General features: G+C 44.3%; 1 protein-coding gene across 1 annotated transcript; it reads right to left on the reverse strand.

Moving 5' to 3' along the window:
- Positions 1-5186: 5186 nt before the first annotated feature.
- LOC135284213 (myosin heavy chain, skeletal muscle, adult-like) lies at positions 5187-20363 on the reverse strand. The gene is made up of 39 exons (XM_064395614.1): positions 20333-20363; positions 18774-19014; positions 18541-18684; positions 18293-18449; positions 17957-17984; positions 17744-17858; positions 17566-17658; positions 16416-16479; positions 16225-16323; positions 16028-16131; positions 15809-15947; positions 15441-15559; positions 15195-15344; positions 14322-14492; positions 13777-14083; positions 13604-13692; positions 13075-13162; positions 12864-12981; positions 12530-12653; positions 12310-12446; positions 11971-12226; positions 11255-11497; positions 10972-11148; positions 10741-10886; positions 10563-10653; positions 10085-10474; positions 9845-9971; positions 9490-9608; positions 9015-9211; positions 8553-8736; positions 8301-8466; positions 8003-8127; positions 7422-7730; positions 7073-7276; positions 6697-6822; positions 6432-6602; positions 6236-6340; positions 6001-6096; positions 5187-5595 (listed from the first exon to the last, which is right to left on the reverse strand). Exons 2-39 carry the CDS (start codon positions 18975-18977, stop codon positions 5440-5442), a joined length of 5838 nt encoding a protein of 1945 aa, XP_064251684.1. The 5' UTR covers positions 18978-19014; positions 20333-20363; the 3' UTR covers positions 5187-5439.
- Between the last annotated feature and the right edge of the window lie 1333 nt (positions 20364-21696).

The following is a 21696-nucleotide window of genomic DNA, read 5'->3' on the forward strand; positions in this document are numbered from 1 at the left end:
TGTAGACAAATCTTTATCATCTAAATAGAGAAATGAGCTACCATCAATGGCTTTTTAGGTGCTCTTGAAATCTTCATTGTAACCAAAAACCTCACAAGCAACTCCCATGGGATTTTTGATAATCTAGAGCTACCTCCACAAACAGCTTTCATTTAAAAATCATTTTTCTCTTAATCACATTGATAAAAATTTTTCTTGATGCAGCAGTGTTGCTATTACAGCAAGTCTCTGAGTGGTCAACAATAGAACAGTTATGTCTTCAGACTGCCATTGCTAATCTTATCACAGAAGCAATTTTATTCCCCTGTTATGAACAATATTTTTTCTTCTTTATACTCAGCTGTTGCAGATGTGAATCATGTCAGACAAAAAACTAAACTGTGATACATAAGTAATGAAAATCATCAAGATCTCCAGAAAAAGAAGAAAAAAAATTAAAAGAGGGAAAAAAGGTGGTCAGATTTTATAAATCTGTGGATTATTCAGTGCAACACTATTTGAAAAGCATTCCCCATGGGATTTTCAGCTTGCCTGTGCTGTTGTCAGCCATGCTGTCAGTATGACAGGGCATGCTGGAGGCATCAGTGTGCTCTCTGGACCCCTGATGAGCCCTCTGTCAGGGAATGCTCAGCTCCTGCTGCAGCAGCACTTCTGCTGCCCTCTGTGTAAAACGAGAGCTGCCAGGAATGTTAGCACCAAAGAAACAGAATTGCTGAAACACTGATCATTCAGAACAAGGCTTCTCATCCCAGCACTTCCCAGTTTTAAGATGCAGCTGGGAACTGGACTCTGGAGATGGTAGGACACACTTTCCTTAACCTAACATCCCTTTCTCCTGTTGACTAATGAAATGCATGGATTTGGTGAAATGCATGCTTCCCTGCAGGAAGAGTCTAGTCCAAAGTGGTGTTGTAGTGCTGTGTGGTTCAAAAATTCCATATGAGGTAAGACTAGAAGGGTTAACTGATTTTTGAGTAAAACAGGTTGATGAAAAGAACCCCCAGAATCTTAAAAATATTCAGGGTAGAGATACAGAATGGGTACAGGGAAATTTTGGCCATGGCAAAGGTGAGCTAGTATTTGTGGGGCTAGAACTTACTTGTGAAGACTGCCCTGTCCCATGCACCAAAACATGGAGGGACTTTGAAGATCCTTCTGTCTCCTAATTCTACTCTCTCAAGACTGCTTCAAGGTTAATTTTTCAATTCATTTATGGTAAAGCTTAATGGTATAGCATAATGTGTCACATAAGCATGCACAATGTTTCACATTTATGTATTTCAGAAAAGAGAGAAAGAAGAGAGAAACTTCAAAGATATCTCAGCATCACCTAACTGTGAAGTGGAGCAGAAGGTAAAAATAGAACACCTGGGCAGGTGCTGAGTGAGTATCAAAGCTGCACAGTCCCTTAGGCTCCTCCTGTCTTTCCAGGAAACATCCATGGAAGAGAGCTGGAGAGTGGGTCCTGGCTGAGGACACAACCTTCAGGGTGCCCTTTCCATCTCTCACCAAAGCAGCTGAGCAGCTCCTGTTACAGAACAGGTGTGTGGGGACAGCAGGCTGGGTGGTGTCTGGGTGGAACAGTCAAGAAGAAAGGCAACAGGTGGTAGAAGGAGTTGAAGGTGGAGAAGGATCTGGATCAGAAGGGAATCAGGGTTACTGAAATAGTGCAATTTTGAAAAAGTGGCTGCTCCTCCCAGAAAACATCGGAGAACATGTTGAGCAGTTGAAATCACTGAGAGATAACAGGTGCCATAAAGGCATCTGGTTTTGATAACCTTGCTTTTGAATCCCATTATTTGAAGAAACATACATATTATCCTTGTCTGAGATGTGGCTGTACCCTTCTTAAGAATTGTCACATGTTACCTATGACCTAAAAACTGGTTTTAACACTCATAATACCTCCTGCAACAGAGTAAGGTTCAGGCAGTCACACACAGAACTATTGTGGGTTATGTTGTATTTTGTTTTTATGCCTGTTTTCCCCTCACTTCCACAAGAGCTGATTCACAATCTGAAATCACCCCTAGGAAAAACATATTTTTCTCTGTGTTAATTCTAAGCATCTCCTTGTTTGATTTCAGAAGTTCTGTATTGCAGTGTGGACATAGTCCATTCTTCATTAAGGCAAGATTTTTCACTAACCGAGGCAGGTATCTTTCAGGGTGGCACAAACATTAAAAAGTGTTTTGGAATACCAAAAGAAGAGGAAATTATGAACATTTCCAGGAACATTTAAGGCTGGGAAAACTTCCTGCCTAGCTGAAATTCTAATACTCTGTGCACTGACTTGTGTGTCTGCCATGAACACCATCACATTTAGACTCTGTCTAGAAGTATTACCAGCTTGCAAAGTAGCTGGATGTCATGCAAAGCCTGCATTCTCTCCTCTTTCCAATGAGTGTCCCACATTCTCCTCATCCCTCCCACTGCCCACGAGCACTTCTGCTTTCCCAAGCTGTCCCACTTCAGTGTTTTCAGCCTTTTCTTTTAACATTACTGCTCACAAGGCCTTGGGAACTGAGGAGGCACCAGACCTGCCTGCCCCTCGTGCAGTGCCAGGACAGAGCAGAGATTCAGAGAAGAGATTTGCTCCTCAAGGCACTCTCTTACTCTTCTTAGCAAGGCACCCATTGTGGGGTATTGGGAGTGATATGGGTTGTGAACAGGGGGTTCACAAGAGCAGTGATCAAAAGCAGCAGAGTTCAGTCCAGTGTCAGTTTGTCAGGTACCCAAACAATGCTAAATTGTTTGCTCTCTTCCTTTCTCTTTTTCTTCCCTCCTTCCACCTCTACTTTCTGTCTCTTTCTCCCCTCCTCTTCATGAATTTTGCTCCCCATCTCAATATTTTTTCTCAATCTTGCTTTCTTTCTTATCTCTCTCAGTATTTTCCTCCCTTCCTCTCTTTTCTCTGTCATTGTCTATGTTTCACTCTCTTTCTCCATTTCTTTCTCACAGTATCTACCCAACCCACTATTCCTCTACTCTCCCTCTCCTGCTCCACCTGCCTCTCCCTCCTTCGCTTCTCTCTTCCTTTCTGTCCTTCACTCCCTGGCCCCCTTACTTTCTGCTTTTGGGGAAGAAAACCCTTTCTGGTCAAGGCAATGTTGCTGTGGGCTGAGGGCATGGACAATGAGTACTTGGACAACTGGAAAGCTCAGTTGTTGGCTAGATGCCTCTGTGAGGAGCCTGTGTCTTCAGGTCAGAAATACTTTTCCATGTCTCAGTGCCTCTTAAGTGCTGATGCTTTTGCACCCAGGAGACACAGTTGTCCATGCCCAAGCTGTTGAAGGTCAGAGAACTCTATAGTCCACATGGGACAGCAGCTCCAGTGGAGCTCATCAGCTGCATCTATTTTAAACCTTCTCTGAGACTTGTTTCTTTAGGCCAGTTATGGGCCCATGTTGCTTCCTAGATCAGTTACCTGTGCATCAGCACATTTCAGATCACAAGCAGCCTAACTCCAGAAATAGTGTGTTGATGCAAAACTACTGCTGTCCTCCAGCCAAGACAGCAAATCAAAAGTGAGCAGAAATTGGATTTCCTTACTCACCCCTGTAATATTCCACTCTGATTCCAGCAAGTCTCCAGCCCTGCTTTCCAGGATGGCTGGTGGCAAGGCCAGCTCAGCACAGTGCAACGTGTGTGATTTCTCTCCCTCTCCCACCTGTGCAGTTGGAATTCTGGCCCCAGGTATTGTCTCTTAAGGAACCTGCAATGTTACCTTTCATCAGTTGAGCATCAGTAACAAATCCTCAGGCCATAATTTCCTACTGGTGAGAGAGGAGCCCCAACAGTGTCAGGTGCTTCAAGTGCATCCTGATTCTTCCACAGTCAGAGCCCCTTGTTCATGTTGGAGGGTGATTGTAATATTGTCCAAAGGAACAGGGAGATTTGGCATTGAAATATGGTCCCCAAAGTTGTTGTGTTATTTACTACTCTGTCAGCAGGTCTAAAAAGGTTTCCAAGGTTTCCTTTCCTTGTTGCCCAGATATCACTGGCACTGATGAAGTTTTCACAGCTTCACACATAGAGATGATGTCTCTGAAGAGCATCACTTACAGTGACACAAGAGTCAACCCAGGGCATCATCTTTTCCTTAAATAGATTTAGCTGCTGCCTAGCAAACTACTTCCATATTTAGTTATAACATGGAAGGATTCCTTGGGTGTAAACCTCAGTGTGTTTGGGAGGAGGAGGACCTCCTAGTCCTGAACACTGTTGCTGCAAACACACTGACTGCTGTGGTCAGTGCAAAAGGCTGTGCAGTATCTCCAGCTCCCTTCCCCAGCTGTTTCACAGTTCTTTGGAGTACTCCCTGTCAATGGAGAGGTGTAGAGATAGCCAGGAATCTTGAGGAACCTGTAAGTGTCCCTGTAGTGAAAGCCAAGTCTCATTTACCACTCCCCACATCTGCTTGTAGAATCTTCCCTCAGCAGCTTCCTGATATGCCAGGGTCTAGTGAATGGTATGTTAAGCTGCCTCTTGCTGTACAGGTTGCCTCTAAACACCTATTCCAGACAAAGGAAGCTCCAATGTGAGTGTCAGTGTGATGTCCCAGTCTCTTTGCTTCAGGGTGGAGGTACGTGTGTTCTCCAGACTCACCACCTGCTCAGCTGCACAGCCCCCATTGGGGCACTGAATGAGAATGGCGAGGGGTGAGAACCATCCATGCTGCCTTGCTCTTCCTCATGCTCAGCTGTTCCTCATTTTTGTCCTGCTCATGCATTATATTCTGCAGTGTTACCCCATGTGGGATGAAAACAAAAAAAAAAAAAAAAAACCGCCAGGGTCTATCAGCTACTTTTTTCTATCCAGTTTTCAGCTTTCTTATACAACAAAGCTCATGCATTGCTGCAAAAGGAAGTCAGAAAGCACTGTTTGTCAGTGTGGAAACACCGTGTTTAGAGCTTCTCTGTATTCTCAGAGAGCCAGACTTGCAGATTTCTTCATGGTATTGTGTTAAAAGAGTTGCTCTCAATTCCAGTGTTAAAAAGTAAAAACAGTTCCTTTTGATATTTTTGCTTGTAAATTTGTAAAACATAGGCTTACAATTTTTCTTCCTAAAAAGCATTATTTATTTAGTATTTATTTATTCTAACTTTAAATCACAATTCCATTGCTGTGAAACACTGTAGTACAGTGTAAAATTTTTTGTTTGCTCTCATGCATTTTCCTCTTACTGTAGTTGGAGTACAGGAGTTTCTGAATCTTACTCCAGAAAATTCAGCAGTTTACTCCTGCATATTAATTGTTTGAACACAATCAACACCTAAATAACCGCAGAACTAAAATGTAACTACTGCTTTTTATGCAAAGGAATCTACAGTTTTGTCTTTAGACATTGACTAATTTTAAAGCCTCATTGCAGAAAGAAGTGACAGAAGGTTCACATTTTGTGCAGCCCTCAGGTCACTTTGATGCCTCATGACACTCTCACTCTTCCTCTGCTATTTTCTTGCTGTGAAACTCGCGGCTCTTCACTCGGAGCTTGTTGACCTGTGACTCTGCAATGTCAGCGCGCTCCTCAGCTTCCTCCAGCTCGTGCTGGATCTTGCGGAACTTGGAGAGGTTGACATTGGACAGCTCCTCCTGTGAGAGGAGAGGCAATCAGGACTCAGGAGAACAGGGCAGGGGTTTCACTCCTGCAGCAACTCAGCCTTATGGGGCTGCAAATCTCCATCCCCCTCCCACCACTGCTCACACATCAGCCTCACACAGGGCTCCTCATCCTCCCCTTCTCAGGATCCTACTGGGACAAGCTTCACCAGGACCGTGTCACATGTGAGGAGCAATTTTGACATTTCAATTTGTCATTTCTGTACTTATTCTCCCCCTTGTTTAGTGCTCATGTGCTAGGGGGTATATCTGGATGACAAAGTTCCCCTTGTCAACTGATGATTTTTGACATTTTCAAAACTTCTGATATTCATCTCCTGGACACCTGTGTGACACTCAGGGGAAGGAATGCTTTTTATTTCCCTGTGCAATACTCACAGCCTCCTCAGCTTGTCTCTTATAGGACTTCACTTTCATTTGCAGCTTGTCCACCAGATCCTGCAGCCTGAGAATATTCTTCCTGTCCTCCTCAGACTAGAGGGTAGGCAAAATGGAAAGAGTGAATTATTGCTTTCTGCAGACCACAATATAGCATTTATCCTTGGAGTCCATGAGAACCTCTTTTGTTTGATGGAATGAGGGTTCATCAGCCCAAGGGGAGCTCGTGCCTTACCTGGTAGGTGAGTTCCTTCACCCTGCGCTCGTACTTGCGCACGCCCTTCACGGCTTCAGCGCTGCGCTTCTGCTCAGCATCAACCTCCCCTTCCAGCTCCCGCACCTGCAAGGACAAGCCCATCCCTGCAGCTGCCCTGACAATGGCTCTCCAAGGAGAGACACGCTCACTCAGGCACAGCCCCAGCCCTACACACCCTGGCTTCCAGCTTCTGGATCTGCTTCTTGCCTCCCTTCAGTGCCAGCTGCTCGGCCTCTTCCAGACGAAGCTGCAAATCCTTCACTGTCTGGTCCAGGTTCTTCTTCATCCTCTCCAGGTGGGCACTGGTGTCCTGCTCCTTCTTCAGCTCCTCTGCCATCATGGCCGCCTGATCAGAGCAAAGGGTCAAAGCCATTTTGGGGCTGGACATATTTTAGACAGACTACATTCATCGTCAGCAATGCCAGGAGTGTCCAACTCACATCAGTGATGGCCTTCTTGGCCTTCTCCTCAGCATTGCGAGCTTCCTGGATGGTATCCTCCATTTCACTCTGGATCTGGGAAATGTCCGTCTCCAGCTTCTTCTTGGTGTTGATCAAGCTGGTGTTCTGTTGAAGGAAAAAAGCATATTTTCTTTTTCTCCAGATGCTTCACACCATTTTTAGAACAATAAAATTACCTATTTTTATTTATGGTTTTGTTACAGTTTCATATGAAGAATACAAATAACTAATAAATGGCAATTGTAAACTGCTGAAGACAAATTGCTGTATTACAATTAAAAAAGGGGAACCAGACCTATTTTTAACATTAATTCTCTAAATACTGTAGGTGTATGTCTTCAGTTCTAGAATTTACCTGAGTGTGGAGGAGCTGAACTCTCTCACTTGCATCCAGAAGCTCCTGCTCAGCCAATTTCCTCGACCGCTCCGTCTGCTCCAGGGCTGCCCGGAGCTCCTCAACTTCAGCCTGCAGCAGGTTTGCTCTGCGCTCCACCATGGCCACCTGCTCCTTCAGGTCCTCCTGAGACCTGAGAGCATCATCCAGATGGATCTGGGTGTCCTGGAAAGAGAGATAAGAGAGACTGGGAGGCATATCCTTCCAATTTTTTTTTTCCATTTTCATATTAATATAGAAAAGATAGAATAGTAGAAGAGAAATATTTTCAGCTAAGAAACCCATGGGAACCTGGTCTGTAATGCCATACCTTGAGCACTGCCTGAGTGTTTCTCAGGTTCTTCTGTGCCTCTGCAGCCACACGGTTGGCATGGCTCAGCTGGATCTCCATTTCATTCAGGTCTCCCTCCATCTTCTTCTTCAGCCTCAGGGCTTCATTCCTGCTCCTGATCTCAGCATCCAGGGTGCTCTGCATGGACTCCACAATTCTGAGGTGGTTTCTCTTCATCTGATCAATCTCCTCATCTTTCTCTGCTATCTTCCTGTCAATCTCAGCCTTCACTTGGTTGAGCTCAAGCTGCAGGCGCAGGATCTTTCCCTCCTCATGTTCCAGGGAGGCCTGAACAAAGAATAAAATCCAGTTAATTATAAAAAATAGCAATGTCAACAACATTATATTAATTGTTATCTCAAAGAATAATGTATAATCAGAGGTCTGTTATTGCAGGAAAGGAAAGAAAAAAGTATACCCATGGATTCAAAGTTTTTACTGGTGTGAAGAAAATCTGCTTCCTATGCCTCCACTTAATTCCCAGTGCATAGAATTATTTAAATGTTATCTGAAGTTGCCAGACTCGTTGTAAATAATCAGTTAACAACAGAAGGCTTTACCTCTGCTTCCTCCAGGGAGGCTTGCAGTTCAGATTTCTCCTGCTCAATCTGCTTCTTCACTTTCTCCAGCTCATGAATTGCCTTTCCTCCCTCTGCAATCTGCTCCGTGAGGTCGGAAATCTCCTCTAAAAGGAAGGGAGAAAAGCACCATGGTCAGGCAGAGAGCTGAATGGAAAAAGGCTCTGGTGCATCAAGTTGCCAGGCAAGATCTTACCCCTGCAGGTCCAGAGCTGTTAAGTGTGGTAGACAAACAAGTTTGTAAGAAAGGCCAGGGAGGAGCAGAGGGCCAAGGACTTACGCTGCAAGTTCTTGTTCTCCCGCTTCATTGTTTCCAGGTGGTCCAAAGACTCCTCATAGGCATTCTTCATCTTGAACAGCTCCGTGCTGAGAGAGCGCGACTCCTTCTGCGAGGCCTCCAGCTCAGCCTGAGTTTCCTCATACTTCTGCTTCCATTCTGCCAGGATCTGAAGAGAAACAGGGTGTGAGTAGGGCTCTGGCCATCACGGGGCCATGCTCTGGCCAGGGGTGCTGGTGCTGGAGGCCAAAAGACCTTGTCAAAGTTCTTCTGCTTCTTATCCAGAGCAGCACAGGCAGCATTGGATCTCTCCACATCAATCATCAGGTCCTCCACTTCATTCTGCAGCCTCTGCTTTGTCTTTTCCAGGGAGGCACATTTGGCATTGACCGCCTCAACATGTTCCTCTGCATCCTGCAGACGCTGGGCCAGCTTCTTCCTGTGTTAAACATATGTCATGGTTTAAGAGAAAAGGGAAAGCTGTGCCATGTGGTTGATGGGATTTTCCCTGTCTCTTTACCAGTCCCTCTTTTCTACATGTTTGCCGGTGTTTTTTTCCTTTGGTTCCCACATCATACGGATTACAGAATTTTTTTGCTACTCTCCTTTCACAGCAACCCAAGAAGAACACTGACTTTTTTCCAATAATGTCACTGTGATCTCCAATAATTTCTGGTCTTAATCTCTGCTAGCCTTTCTAATTTTCCCTCCACGTACTTGGCCTCCTCGAGCTCCTCCGTGCGCTGAATCGCGTCCGTCTCGTATTTGGTTCTCCACTGGGCCACTTCGCTGTTGGCCTTGGACAGGGCTCGCTGCAGCTCCCCCTTGGCCTCCTGCTCCTCCTCATATTGTTCCCGGAGCAAGTCACAGTCGTGGCGAGCGGACTGCAGGGCGTGGGCCAGGGTACTCTTGGCCTGCAGCAGCAAGGATATTGGGTCATGGAAGAGAAAGATCCAAGGAAACCTGACTGAATATTAATTGAACAGTGGATTATGCTTCTATGGAAATAGGCAACCATGCACTCAATGAGGAATGAAGATGGGACTGAAAAAAATGAACAGTGGATCAACTTTAGGTAAAAGTTAGCATGAAATGACTTGCACCAGATTACATGAGATTTTTTTTCCCGGTCCCATCATTGTGGTTCAGTAGTCACATAAGTGTCTGGAGCACCTCTGAGAGGAAGAATCACCTTTATCTCTTCCTCCAGGTGCCTCTTGAGTTCCTCAATCTGTTGGGTGAAAGCCTGTTTGCCTCTTGACAGCTGAGAAACCAAAGCATCCTTCTCTTCCAATCGACGTGAATATTCACCTGAGAAAATGTGCAGATACACAACAGTTTTAACGCCATTCACGGTGCCACTGCAAACATTTGGAAATGTAAAACCAGATGATTTTCTGTTCCTGCCAAAACTTATGATCCCATTTCAAGCATTTCACAATAGATGTGACACAAAGTGTGTCGAAAAGATCACATCCCCTGATGTGTAATTTCTGCAATAACTCCGAGACATTACTGATTTGCACATGTAGATGTGGGTGTCTCACCTGACTCGGTCTGCAGACGAGCTCTTTGAGCAGTGAGGTCATTGATCATGCGCTGATGTTCTTCTTCCTTGCTCTTAATCTCACTCAGCTGATCTTCCAGAGTGCGGCACATCTTCTCCAGGTTGGTCTGTTTCAGCATATAGAATGGGATGAATTAACCATCCACACTCTAAAGAAGCCTGGAAGCAAGGATTGTGTTGGATTCCACTGGGTCAATGAACCAATAAAATAATTGTGTACCTTGGCTTTAGAGACAGACTCCATGTTGCTGGCCAAGTCATCGATCTCCATCTTCAGCTCACTCTTCTCCTTCTCCAGCTTCTGCTTCACGCGTTGCAGGTTGTCGATCTGCTCGCCCAGCTCAGCTGTGCTGTCCGCGTGCTTCTTGCGCAGGGCGGCAGCCGTGGCTTCGTGCTGCAGCGTGGCCTCTTCCAGGTCACGGCGCATCTTCTGGAATTCCGCCTCACGCTTCTTGTTCATCTCAATCTGAGCTGATGTGGCCCCTCCTGCTTCTTCCAGGCGCTCGCTGATCTCCTCCAGCTCCCTGGACAGGTCAGCGCGATGCTTCTCTGCTTTAGCGCGAGAGGTTCGCTCTGCCTCAATTTCCTCCTCCAGCTCCTCAATGCGGGCCTGCAGAACAGCAGGGACCCTTGACAGCCGTGCCCTCCTCCTGCCTGAGCTGAGCCTGAGCAAGGCAGGGGAAGGAACAGACACTTGCCTGCAGCTCCTTGATTTTCTTCTGAAACTGCATGCCCACTGCTTGTTCATCCGTGATCTTGCTCTGGATCTGGCTGATTTCAAAGTCTTTCCTTTGGACCAAATGAACCGTGTTAGAACTCAAAGAAAATAGACAAGTGCTGCAGCCCAGCACTCAGGTGCCCCAGAGCCACACTTACTTCTTCAGTTTCTCATCCAGCTGCTGCTTATCATTCTCCAAATCCATGATGCTGTCCTGGGCCAGCTTCAGGTCTCCTTCCAGTTTCCTCTTTGCTCTCTCCAGGTCCATGCGCAGTTTCTTCTCTTGCTCCAGGGACCCTTCCAGCTGAACACAACAAGACCATCAGGCCTCTGCCAGCCAGCTTGGACTCCATACCTGTCCTGTTCCTGCTCTATATCCGTGTGCTTACATCATCCACTTGCTGTTCCAGCTTGATCTTGGCTTTGGTCAGAGTATTGACTTTGTCTTCCTCTGCCTGCAGGTCATCCAGGGTCTGCTGATGTGCCTCTTGGAGGGCTTTCTTCTCTTTTGTCAGCTTGGCAATGGTCTCGTCCAAGGCTGCCATCTCCTCAGTCAGGTTTTTCACCTTTGAGAAGAAGGGAGCAAATATATATAAAGGAAGCAGATATAGAAGTCCTGTAATAGCGCACAGCCCATTTCCAGGAGTGCAAGTGGCAGGTTCTACCTCATACCTTGTTTTCAGTGGCATGTTTTTCTTTCTCCACCTTGGCCAGTGTTAGCTCAAGGTCATCAATATCTTTCTTCAGCTCTGAACATTCATCCTCCAATTTCCTCTTCTTGGCTGTCAGTTCAGCATTAATTTCTTCTTCATCCTCAGCCCTTTCAGTCACCTCTTTAATTTTGGCTTCCAACTGGATTTTGCTTTTGATGAGTTGGTCACACCTTTCCTCAGCATCAGCCAAGCTATCTGCTTCCTGGTGGGTAGACAAAGATTCTGTTTGTTTGTAATATTTGAAAGTTTCTCTTCTTTATCTTTTAGCCTGTCAACTCAAACAGGTTTACAATGTTGTCAGGTTTTCTGCCTGGGAAATAGATGTGCAAGTTCTCAGTTTGGAATGTTCAAAATATTTTTGTTGCTTTTTCCTCTTTCAAAATATCTCTCAGCGTTTGTAGTTGTGATAATATTAAATGCTATAGGGGTTTCAGGTACAATCCTGTCTTGGATATCTAGAGATGGCAACTTCCTCAGAAAAGCAGGAGCCCTTACAGCCACTTGAAATCTCTTGCTTCTTTTACTATCTGTAAGAGAGCTCACCATGCTACTGCAAGTCAGCACTTTCTAAGCTGCATGTTTTATAGAATGGACACCTGACCTTCTGCCCGAAACAGAGCAGTCAGAATGAGTAGGTGCTTTTTCTGAGTAGCAAATAAATGGTGATAAACTCACAGCCTGTACTTGGAGCTGCAGGTCATTTTTCTCCTTCATTAGAGATACCATTTTCTCCTCCAGCTCCTTCCGCTTTGCCTCAGACTTTGCAAGCTCTTCCTTGGTTTTCTCAAACTCTCCTTTCATATTGGCCATCTCCTTCTCAGACTCTGCACTCTTCAGCAAGGGCTTGATCTTGAAGAACAGCTTCATCCATGGCCAGTTCTTCACATTCGTGAATGCGCGAATGTTGTACTGAATGCAGAAGATGGATTCCCTGAGGCATAATTAAAAAGTGCAATGAGTGTCAACACTTTCCCATAAGCAAAATGATTTTAACTGAAGAAGAGGAAGGTGTACCTGCGCTCCACCATTCTCTGGTACTCCACCCTCATCAGGAAGCCCCTGCACAACGCTTGGGTGCGGGTGATGAGCTGTGCCAGCTTCTCATCCCTCATCTCCTCCAGGATCCCTATCAGCCCAGCTTTGAAGAACACCTTGAGAGAGGCAATGTTGCAGCACATGACTGTCAGGTAGAGAGAGCAAAGCCCAGGCAGGCAGCGAATGGAGGGGATGGTACCTTGGTGTGTCCAAATTTGTACTGGGTGTGGTCCACATCGATTGAACTAAGAAGCTTCTCAGAAGCCTTCTTGCTATCGATGAACTGTCCCTCAGGGATGGCACTGGCATTAAGCACCTTGTATCTGTGGAATTGGAGGAAAAAGAAGGAAGACAATGTCCAGTCATAAGAATGTTCTGTTCACTGAAACCAAGAGCAGTGTTTGCAGCAGAACTAGGCTGAGGAAGTTGGAATTTCATCCGTCCATTCTTAGAGACCTTGGCAAAGCTCAGTTGTGTGATGGAGAGCACCTGGTGAGGACAACTAGCTTATCTTTTCAGTTCACAGCTCTCACCTTTGTTTGAAATCAGCATAGAGGACTCTGCTGGGGAAGCCTTTCCTGCAGATCCTGATCCCTTCCAGCACGCCGTTACAGCGCAGCTGGTGCAGCACCAGCTCGTGCTCCATGGCACCTGGCAATGCAGAACACAAATGAGTGGCACAGCTTGCAGAGCAGAGGGGAATGGATGTTTCAGGGCAAATATCTTTCTGCTTGGGGTTCTTACCAGGCGTTTTAGTCTCGTTGGGGATGATGCAGCGCACAAAATGGGGGTGAGTGCTCCGCAGGTTGGTCATCAGCTTGTTGAGATTCTCCTGTGGGATCATGATTTAGTGTGCCGTATATAAGAAACATGGAAAAAGTGACTTGTTGCATTCTTTGAATATAACATGAAAAACCCATCAGCTGAGAATGCCACAATCAATTGGTCAGATCCTTCTGATTCCCAGCATTAAACCTCACCTTGTAGGACAAAAAAAACCCTTACCATGAACCAAATAAGTATAGAAAGGCACGTTTTATCACAAAATTTTATGTTTATATTAAATGCAATTTTATGTTTTTACAGTGCCATTTTTAATTCCATAAGATTTTTGTTTCAAATAGTGGTCTAAAAAGAAGTTATACGTAGAATATTTTTTCGTTGTTGATTGGTTGACTGTTGGGGATTTTTTTGCTTTCTTCTTCTGTGTCTGAGCGAGCTAGAAATACATAATAATTCTCTGAATATATAAAAAGAAAAGGTGTTTACGTACCCGGAAAAGAGCTGAGACAGTCTGGAAAGAAGAACCCTTCTTCTTGCCTCCCTTCTTGCCGCCACCACCACCACCACCACCACTAGCCTCTGATAAAGTAAAGACAATGAAACATCTGTTGCTTTGGGGACTAACCACCATGCATCAAAGAAATGACATTTCAGAGAACTGACCTGCCTCTCCTCCAGCAGAGGCAAAGAGTAAAGCCAGGGTCTTCACAGAAGACTTCTGGTACAGCCCAATGACAGTTTCATTCAGAGGGTCCTTGTTCTTCTCCAGCCACCCTGTGATGTTGTAGTCCACTGTGCCAGCATAGTGCACCAGGGAGAAGTGGGCTTCAACCTTGCCTTTGCCAGGCTTGGGCTTCTGGAAGTTGTTGGACTTGCCCAGGTGCTGGTCATAGAGCTTGTTCTTGAAAGAGGTGTCAGTTGCCTTGGGGAACATGCACTCCTCTTCCAGGATGGAGAAAATGCCCATGGGCTGGAGAAATCACAAGTGACAAGGGAGGACAAGGTGAAAAGGCAGAAAGACTCAGAGCTGAAATAACTTCCTGAGTGAGATGATATTACTGCTCTCAGGGATTGTTCTGCTCAGCAAATCGTAAAATAATACAAACTGATGTATCTGCAGTATATCTACCATTTCAAGCTGCATTTAAAAATATACATAAAATTAATGCATTTTTGAAAATACCTGACACTGTGAATTACAGAAATACCTTTTCAATGAGCTCAATGCAGGCAGCCAGGTCCATCCCAAAATCAATGAATGTCCATTCAATCCCCTCCTTCTTGTACTCCTCCTGCTCCAGCACGAACATGTGGTGGTTGAAGAACTGTTGCAGTTTCTCATTGGTGAAGTTGATGCACAGCTGCTCCAGGCTGTTGAACTGCTCAGTGGAAAAAAAGCCACAACAACCAGCCCTCATTAATATGCCCAGTTCTTCATCATTCTCCACCACCCTTTATAAATCTCCCCAGTTAGAATACAGCTGAATTATCAGGACCACACCATAACAGAAGAACCCATATGCAGCTCCAGAAAGAAATAGCTACATAATGAAAATGAGGGATTTTTTTCAGAGCAATTTTTTTGGTGACTCTCCTAAGATTAATCAAATACTTTGGCATTTTTTTAATTCAGCAAACAATGTGAGTCTCCAAATTGAAAACCCTTGATATCTCTGATTAGACACCTAACTATTTGTTTCTTGGTTCTTTCAACATTTTGAACATCTTTAACTCATTATATATTTGCCAATGCATCTCCTAGCTCTGCTCCAGAAGCTCTTTTATGAATTTATTGGAATTCTTTTGGCTTATTTAATCCTTAACTTTAAGCTCAAACTGTTGTAATATTACAACGTATAAAATTCTATTTGCTGCTTCTGCACAAACAACATGACTCTGTGCTTGTACTGATGGAGCTTTTGAGGATTTTGTTTTCTTCTAGAAAAGAAAATTACTGGGTTTTTTTCTGCATAAAATTGCAAATTACTAGTGTGTTAAACTTTCAGAGGAATATTACTTGCAAGTCCTGTGATCTAACAATCCTTCCCTTCAAGAGCAGCCGTTAACCCTGGAATCCTTACATCAAAGATCTCAAAGCCAGCAATGTCCAGCACACCAATGAAGTACTGCCTGGGCTGCTTGGTGTCCAGCTGTTCGTTGATGCGAACAACCATCCACAGGAACATCTTCTCATAGACAGCCTTTGCCAGGGCACCCACTGAATTGTATACCTAAACCAAAGGAGAATGGAGCAGAAGGAAAATAGTACCCAAAGGCAGAGAGTAAATCAAGTCAGAGGTTCCCAGTCACCATGTGGCTGTTGTTACCTGCTGCACAGTTTGGCCCTTGGTGACGTATTCATTCCCCACCTTGACTCGGGGGTAGCAGAGGGCCTTGAGCAGGTCTGCTGAGTTCAGACCCATCAGGTAGGCAGCCTTGTCAGCAACTGAACACAAAGAGAGAGGGAGAAAGCAACAGATAAGAAGTGAGAATTAAAATTGGATATACTCTAATATGTAGCTGTTGGTCTCATCACTGAAATTTTGTGATATCTTGAAGGGAAATTTAGAAGCATAAATAGTCTGGAAGCTGATATTGATGTATTTGTGATAGTAAACAGAAGGAAAATACATGATTGCCAACTTTCAGCTATTTAACCATTTTTGTTAGTAGGAGTTTTATAAGGTTTTAATACCTTCTGTGCCATCAGGCTCTGCCTGCTCCTCTCGTTGTTTCTGCTTGAACTTCAGGTTCCCATAGTGCATGACAGCCCCCGTTAGCTTGTAGATGGCTAATCTCTCATCAGCAGTGAAACCCAGGATTTCAATGGCACTCTGGCAACAGAATCAGTCAAATAAATCTCTGGGCTATCAAAAGGAAGTTTCACCACACCAATATGCTCTGTGACACTTACATCTGTAGCTATCAGCTCCTCCTGGTCGTTAATGCTGGGAACAGTGATCTCGCCTTGACTCACAAATTGGTAGTCATAGGGGTTGGTGGTGATGAGGAGCATGTCTGTAAAGAGGAATAGGATGTATCTTGGTGTGAGAATGAAGATAAATGTTAAACACATTCAGATTTTATCAAATAATTCATAATACTTCATACCAATTAGCTCTGGCTTCTTGTTGGACATGATCTGATAAAAGATGTGGTAGCTCCTTTCCGCCTTGAGCTGGAAAGTGACTCTGGACTTCTCCAGCAGATCTGCCCAAGATGGTAAGACAGAGTCAGATCTGAGAAAGAACACTGAGGTAGAAAGGGAGGAAGGAATGGGATCAGGTCTGGTGGTCTCTTACATGTTTCAATGTCAGCAGAAGCCAGTTTGCCTGTGGCACCAAAGTGGATTCTGATGAATTTGCCCTTTTGGAGGGGAAAGAGAAAAAAAGACATTTTGAAATTTCACCATGACCGTAAGCATGTGACCTTACATTTTCCACAGAGGACAGGTTTCAAACTTAGAAGTTGTTTCACTTCTATTTTTTTTTTTTTACAAAGAAAACAAGACAAAAACAAATTCAGAAAATTCTTTATACTGCCAATACTAGGTAGATCTGAGCTTTATTATCCACTACTCTCTAATGGATAACCATGAATGCACATGAATGAGAAAACCACTAATAAAGTATTTTATTGGGTCACTTATGTTGCAATTCAAACACATGGATATACTGAAAGCCATTTTCTAATCAGAAAGCATGCTGTGCAAGCAGATTTTGGTGGTGCAAAAGTTAAATGAGGATTTTGGTCTTGTGAAAAACACAAGTCAGCTGTTACTCTCTGGGCTGTAGAGATAGAGGCAACACACCCAAATCATGAGCTTTGAGGTTGAGCCTGAGGATTTGTATTGTGATTTTTCAAGGAAAGTCACAGGTAATCTAATAGAGCTTATGAATGGCTTTTTGCATTAAAACAATCAAAAGAACATGCCATAGTAGTTTATTTTCTGGTAGGATGTATTGAAGGAACCCCGTCCCTGCCCCTTCCTAAACAACTTATATCAAGGTCTGAACAGTCAGATTAATACACCTGCCCAGTTTTGTGCCTAAAACACAGATTCATTTTTTTGCTAGTGTGATGAAGGCTGGCAAAATTTCCATCCAGCAATTTCTAGCCTGTATGCCCCATCTTTCCCTTCTTTTATAGTATGTCAATTTCCACAAAATGGTGTCTTTAGTCTATATGACAGACACTAAAAATACGTGTATATCTATTTACAGATATGCAATTATATAAATATAAAAACATATTTATAATATCCCCCTCTGTATGCTGTATTGTACTTCTAAGGATGTAGTTTTAATTAGGTAGTGTACTTTAAGTGGCAAAAATACACAGAAACTACTAGTGTAATGAATAGAGTTATCTGACTTCAACACTTCAGAACCGAAAACATGTTCTGACATGCTTGTTCCATATAAACAACAAGTTCTTTAATGAAAAACTCACAAAGCGTGAGGAGTTGTCGTTCCTCACGGTCTTGGCGTTTCCAAAGGCCTCCAGCAGGGGGTTGGCGCTGATGATTTGATCCTCAAGCGTTCCCTGCAGGGACATCATTATTCAGTCACTCTGTTTGGTTGACAGGGCTATGACAGGCCAAGCATTCAGTCTGTCCTTCCTGACTCACCTGCATTTTGCCTGATGATTTCTCTTCCTTTTTCTTGTCCCCGCTGGCTGCAATTGTTGCAAAGTACTGGATGACACGCTTGGTGTTCACAGTCTTCCCGGCCCCGGATTCTCCGCTGCCAAAGGCAAGAGAGAAGCAGAGGGTGCGTGGTCAGGCAGGAGGTGCCCTGGCACCGGGCAGCCCCGCAGGGACCCGCGCAGGGGGTGTACGTACGTGATCAGGATGGACTGGTTCTCCCGATCTGTGAAGAGACAGAAACACAGTACTTAAAGCTCAAGGAACAACAGAGAAACAAACATACGTAAGTTTAATGTTTTGCCTGACATCAGCTTTACTTAAACAAGAAAACCTTTCCAAAGCACATCACTGAGTAGAGAGGTGTCTTTCACTTAAAACAGCAGAAACAACACTATGAAGATAGTAAACTCCAAGAGATGTATGTGCCAGATCCAAGAAAGCTTTGAAAAATTATCTTTACTTTGCTGAGATAGAGTATCCCTTCAGAGAATTTAATGGTCTAATGCCCCTGAGGCAGACAGAGCCACTCACCAGTCAGCATGAACTGATAGGCATTGTCAGAGATGGAGAAGATGTGTGGAGGGGCCTCCTGGCGCTTCTTGCCTCGGTAGGCCAACACCACCTCGGGGTTGTACACCGGCAGCCACTTGTAGGGGTTGACAGTGACACAGAAGAGACCCGAGTAGGTCTGCAAGGAAGGGACACAGCACCTTGGCTTCCCCTGAGCCTGGCCCAGCAGCTCCTGGGGCTGCCCAGAGGAAGCTGCTGCTGCCACTTACGTAGATCATCCAGGCTGCGTAACGCTCTTTGAGGTTGTACAGCACAGCGGGTTCGTGCAGGTGGGTCATCATGGCCATGTCCTCGATTTTGTCATACTTGGGAGGGTTCATGGAGAAGATTTGATCTTCTTTCACAGTCAGGGTCTGTCAAGAAAACAAAAAGATCCACATGTGTCTCTGAAAGGCTCATTGTTGGGATTATATGTTTTCCTTCAGTCTTGTTTTTGACTCACCTCTCCCCCTTCAGTCTTGACAGTGACTTTGCCTGATTCTCTGCCTGTGATTGTCCCTTTCACAAAGGATTCTTTGGGATGAGCCACAAAGACCGATGTCTTGGCATCAAAAGGTTTGTTCTGGGCCTCGATTCTCTCCTTCTCTGACTTTCGGAGGTAAGGAGCCGCCTCCCCAAAGATGGCCATCTCAGCGTCCGAAGACATGGCTGCACTTTATGGAGGGGCTTGTCAGCAGAGAGCACTGTGGAAGAGTAGATATGTTACCCAAATGAGTCAATATTTTTTGTTGTCACACACGTTATTGATAGACATTAACAGTGTAATAGAAAGTGGGATTTGGGAAGAATCTGGAGTAGTTCTTTGCTTCACCTTCCTGTGTAACCAGAGCAAATTTTGGATGCAGGTTCCCACAGCTTTTTCCAGAGAAGTTTTTACTATGTCAGAGAATGGATATTTCTCAGTCCCTTTCCATCCTAGCTTAATGTCTGATGACCCTGATGGTGATTTTTTTTCCCTCTTTATTACCTTACCAAAAGTCCCATGGCTGAAACCTGTGGTTTTTATCCCTCAGCCATTTACTCTGCCCATTTGACTATTTCTATGATATATCTCCCTTTTGTTGATAATTTCTTAATTTCATCCCCAGTGTAGACAAACCTCACCATTGCAGCCTCTTCTCATACATAATGTTTTCTTACTTATCTTGAAAAATCTCTGCTGGATTCATTCCAGAATGTCACTGTCTGGTCACCAGAAAGCACCAAACTGAACACAGTGCTCCAGATATGGGAGCTGAATGCAGGGAAAGAATCGCTTGTCTTTACCTGCTGGCCATGCTTTCATGAGTGTCTGACAATGTGCTGACCTTCCTTCCCCCAAAGGCACAATGTGACACTTGCACCCGAATTCATGAAATCTTTCTGCAAAGCTGTTTTCCAGCCAAAATGAAATACAACATACTCTGTTGCATGGGACCATTCTTTCTCACACGCGGGATTTGTGAGGTTCTTATCAGCCTCAGGATGAAGCTTTCTGAAGATGTTTTCCAGGGTAACATTGCTTTGTAGCATAACTGCAAGTTTCTGTTTGTTGTCACCTATAGTTCCTGAGGATGCATTCCATGCATCATTTGGGTTACAAAAAGTATTTGGAAAGCATTTTCATAACATTTATTGACCAGTTTCATATGCAGTAATAATTACAACTCATAAGTCTGAAGGTTTTGCAACATTCTGTTCTGTTGGCTAGCTCTGTCTGTCTGGACTTCATGCCAGAATAGATCATTTACCTCAGTGTTCCATAATTAAACATAAGGAATCCCCAAGAAGCATTTCCTGGCATTACTCAGAGGCTGTGTCTTCAAGCACAGCCACTTATGAAATCTTGCTAGCTGTGAGCAGCCTGCCCAACCATCAGCATGCTTTATTAGTCATAGCAGAGCACTGGCCAGGAACACATGCAGCAATTGCCTATAAAATTTTGTCACCATGAAGAAATCTGTTCTACAGAAATCTTCCACCTTTTTCTGTCCCTTAAATGCAAGCAAATGTGGCTCTTACCTCTTATGCTATTTGCAGGCTGGGAGGTGATCGGTGCTGTAAGGCAGAACCATGAGATCTCTCATTATTGCTGCACACAATTCCACAGACAGGTCACAAAGTGAAAATACCAACATGCCTTATGATACAAATATCAAATCCTTCCATGTACATACGTCAGGACAGCAGGGCTGGAGTGGGACCGTCCCTTTCTGCCAACCACAGACGTGCACTTACCACAAATTTCCTCTGCAGACAGAGCAGCCCAAATACAAGGACTCTTTTATAGGGTCTGGTCAGCGCATGCTGCAGATGCCTCCTCTGTCTTTGGGCAAAGCATTTCTGGCAAACCTTGTTTTTGGCAAAGCATTGTCTGGCAAACTGAATGTACTGAAAACTGGAAAGTGATGTTACTAGATATAATTAGAAAATTTTGGTCTCTTCCTAGCTATGTGAATAAATCGCCTATAAATAATACGAGAAGATTCCTAAGGAGGGAAATACAGCTAATGATGACTAGAGGAATGAGGGTAACCACTAATACCTGTAAGGCCATGGATGCTCCATGAATCTGAGCTAGGGGAGCAAGGGAAAACCATTCCCTGGGCAAGCACAGTGACATTTGGATGCATGCTTCAGCTTATTCTGAGGACATCATGTGTCTGATGTCAGTTGTCCTTTCACAGAGCTCTCTACTTACAGGTCTTGGATATGACACGTGGATTTCACTGTTGTCTGCATTGCTTACCTTAGTCAAATTATTACATATTACTCTGCATTCATATTACTCTGTATCTATATATCTCTGCAGGGCTGGATTCCATCAATGTCCAATACAAAAGACAACCCAGCTGAACGAGACAGGACAGAATGAAGGATGTGTATGGGAACAGTATGTTCTGCCCAGAAATGCAGCTTGGGCAAAGCACTGGAGTGCTGATACTCCCCATGGAGGAAAGGGAATTCAGGCACCCTGAAGACAGGCTCTTGATGAGAAGAAGATCACAGAACAACAGAACTTGGTCCAACTCCTCTTGGACGGGGGAGTTTCTTTAAGAAATAAGAATATCTGTATCCAGATCTTTGTAGCTCCTTCCTCTCACACATGCCAAGAGAGGGTTCCCAGTTAGAATATGTAAACATAACATGTAGTGATCTTGCTGAGAATGCTTCCACAGCCTCTCTGATGTGTTGCTCAGAGATTTTCTGAGTCAGTGATGTCTTTGATGTATTCTACATCTAAACCTAATTTTTATACTATGAATTTGTCCATTACCTGGCATCAAGTAGTTGTACACCAGAGAGACATGCACATCACTTTGGTGCAAAACCTAATGTATTCCATAGCAAATTCCATTATTTATCCAAGTCTGAGGCCTACAGAC

The sequence above is a fragment of the Passer domesticus genome, chromosome 20 (genome assembly GCF_036417665.1).
Source record: "Passer domesticus isolate bPasDom1 chromosome 20, bPasDom1.hap1, whole genome shotgun sequence".
NCBI lineage: Eukaryota > Metazoa > Chordata > Aves > Passeriformes > Passeridae > Passer > Passer domesticus.

What these genes read in the sequence shown, in the direction of transcription:
- LOC135284213 (XM_064395614.1), bottom strand. Translation starts at nt 18,977, where the DNA reads ATGTCTTCGGACGCTGAGATGGCCATCTTTGGGGAGGCGGCTCCTTAC. An exon ending in TCAAGACTGAAGGGGGAGAG is followed by an intron (nt 18,685 to 18,773) that starts GTGAGTCAAAAA and finishes TTTTCTTGACAG; the next exon opens with ACCCTGACTGTGAAAGAAGA. An exon ending in CTATCAGTTCATGCTGACTG is followed by an intron (nt 17,985 to 18,292) that starts GTGAGTGGCTCT and finishes GTCTCTTCACAG; the next exon opens with ATCGGGAGAACCAGTCCATC.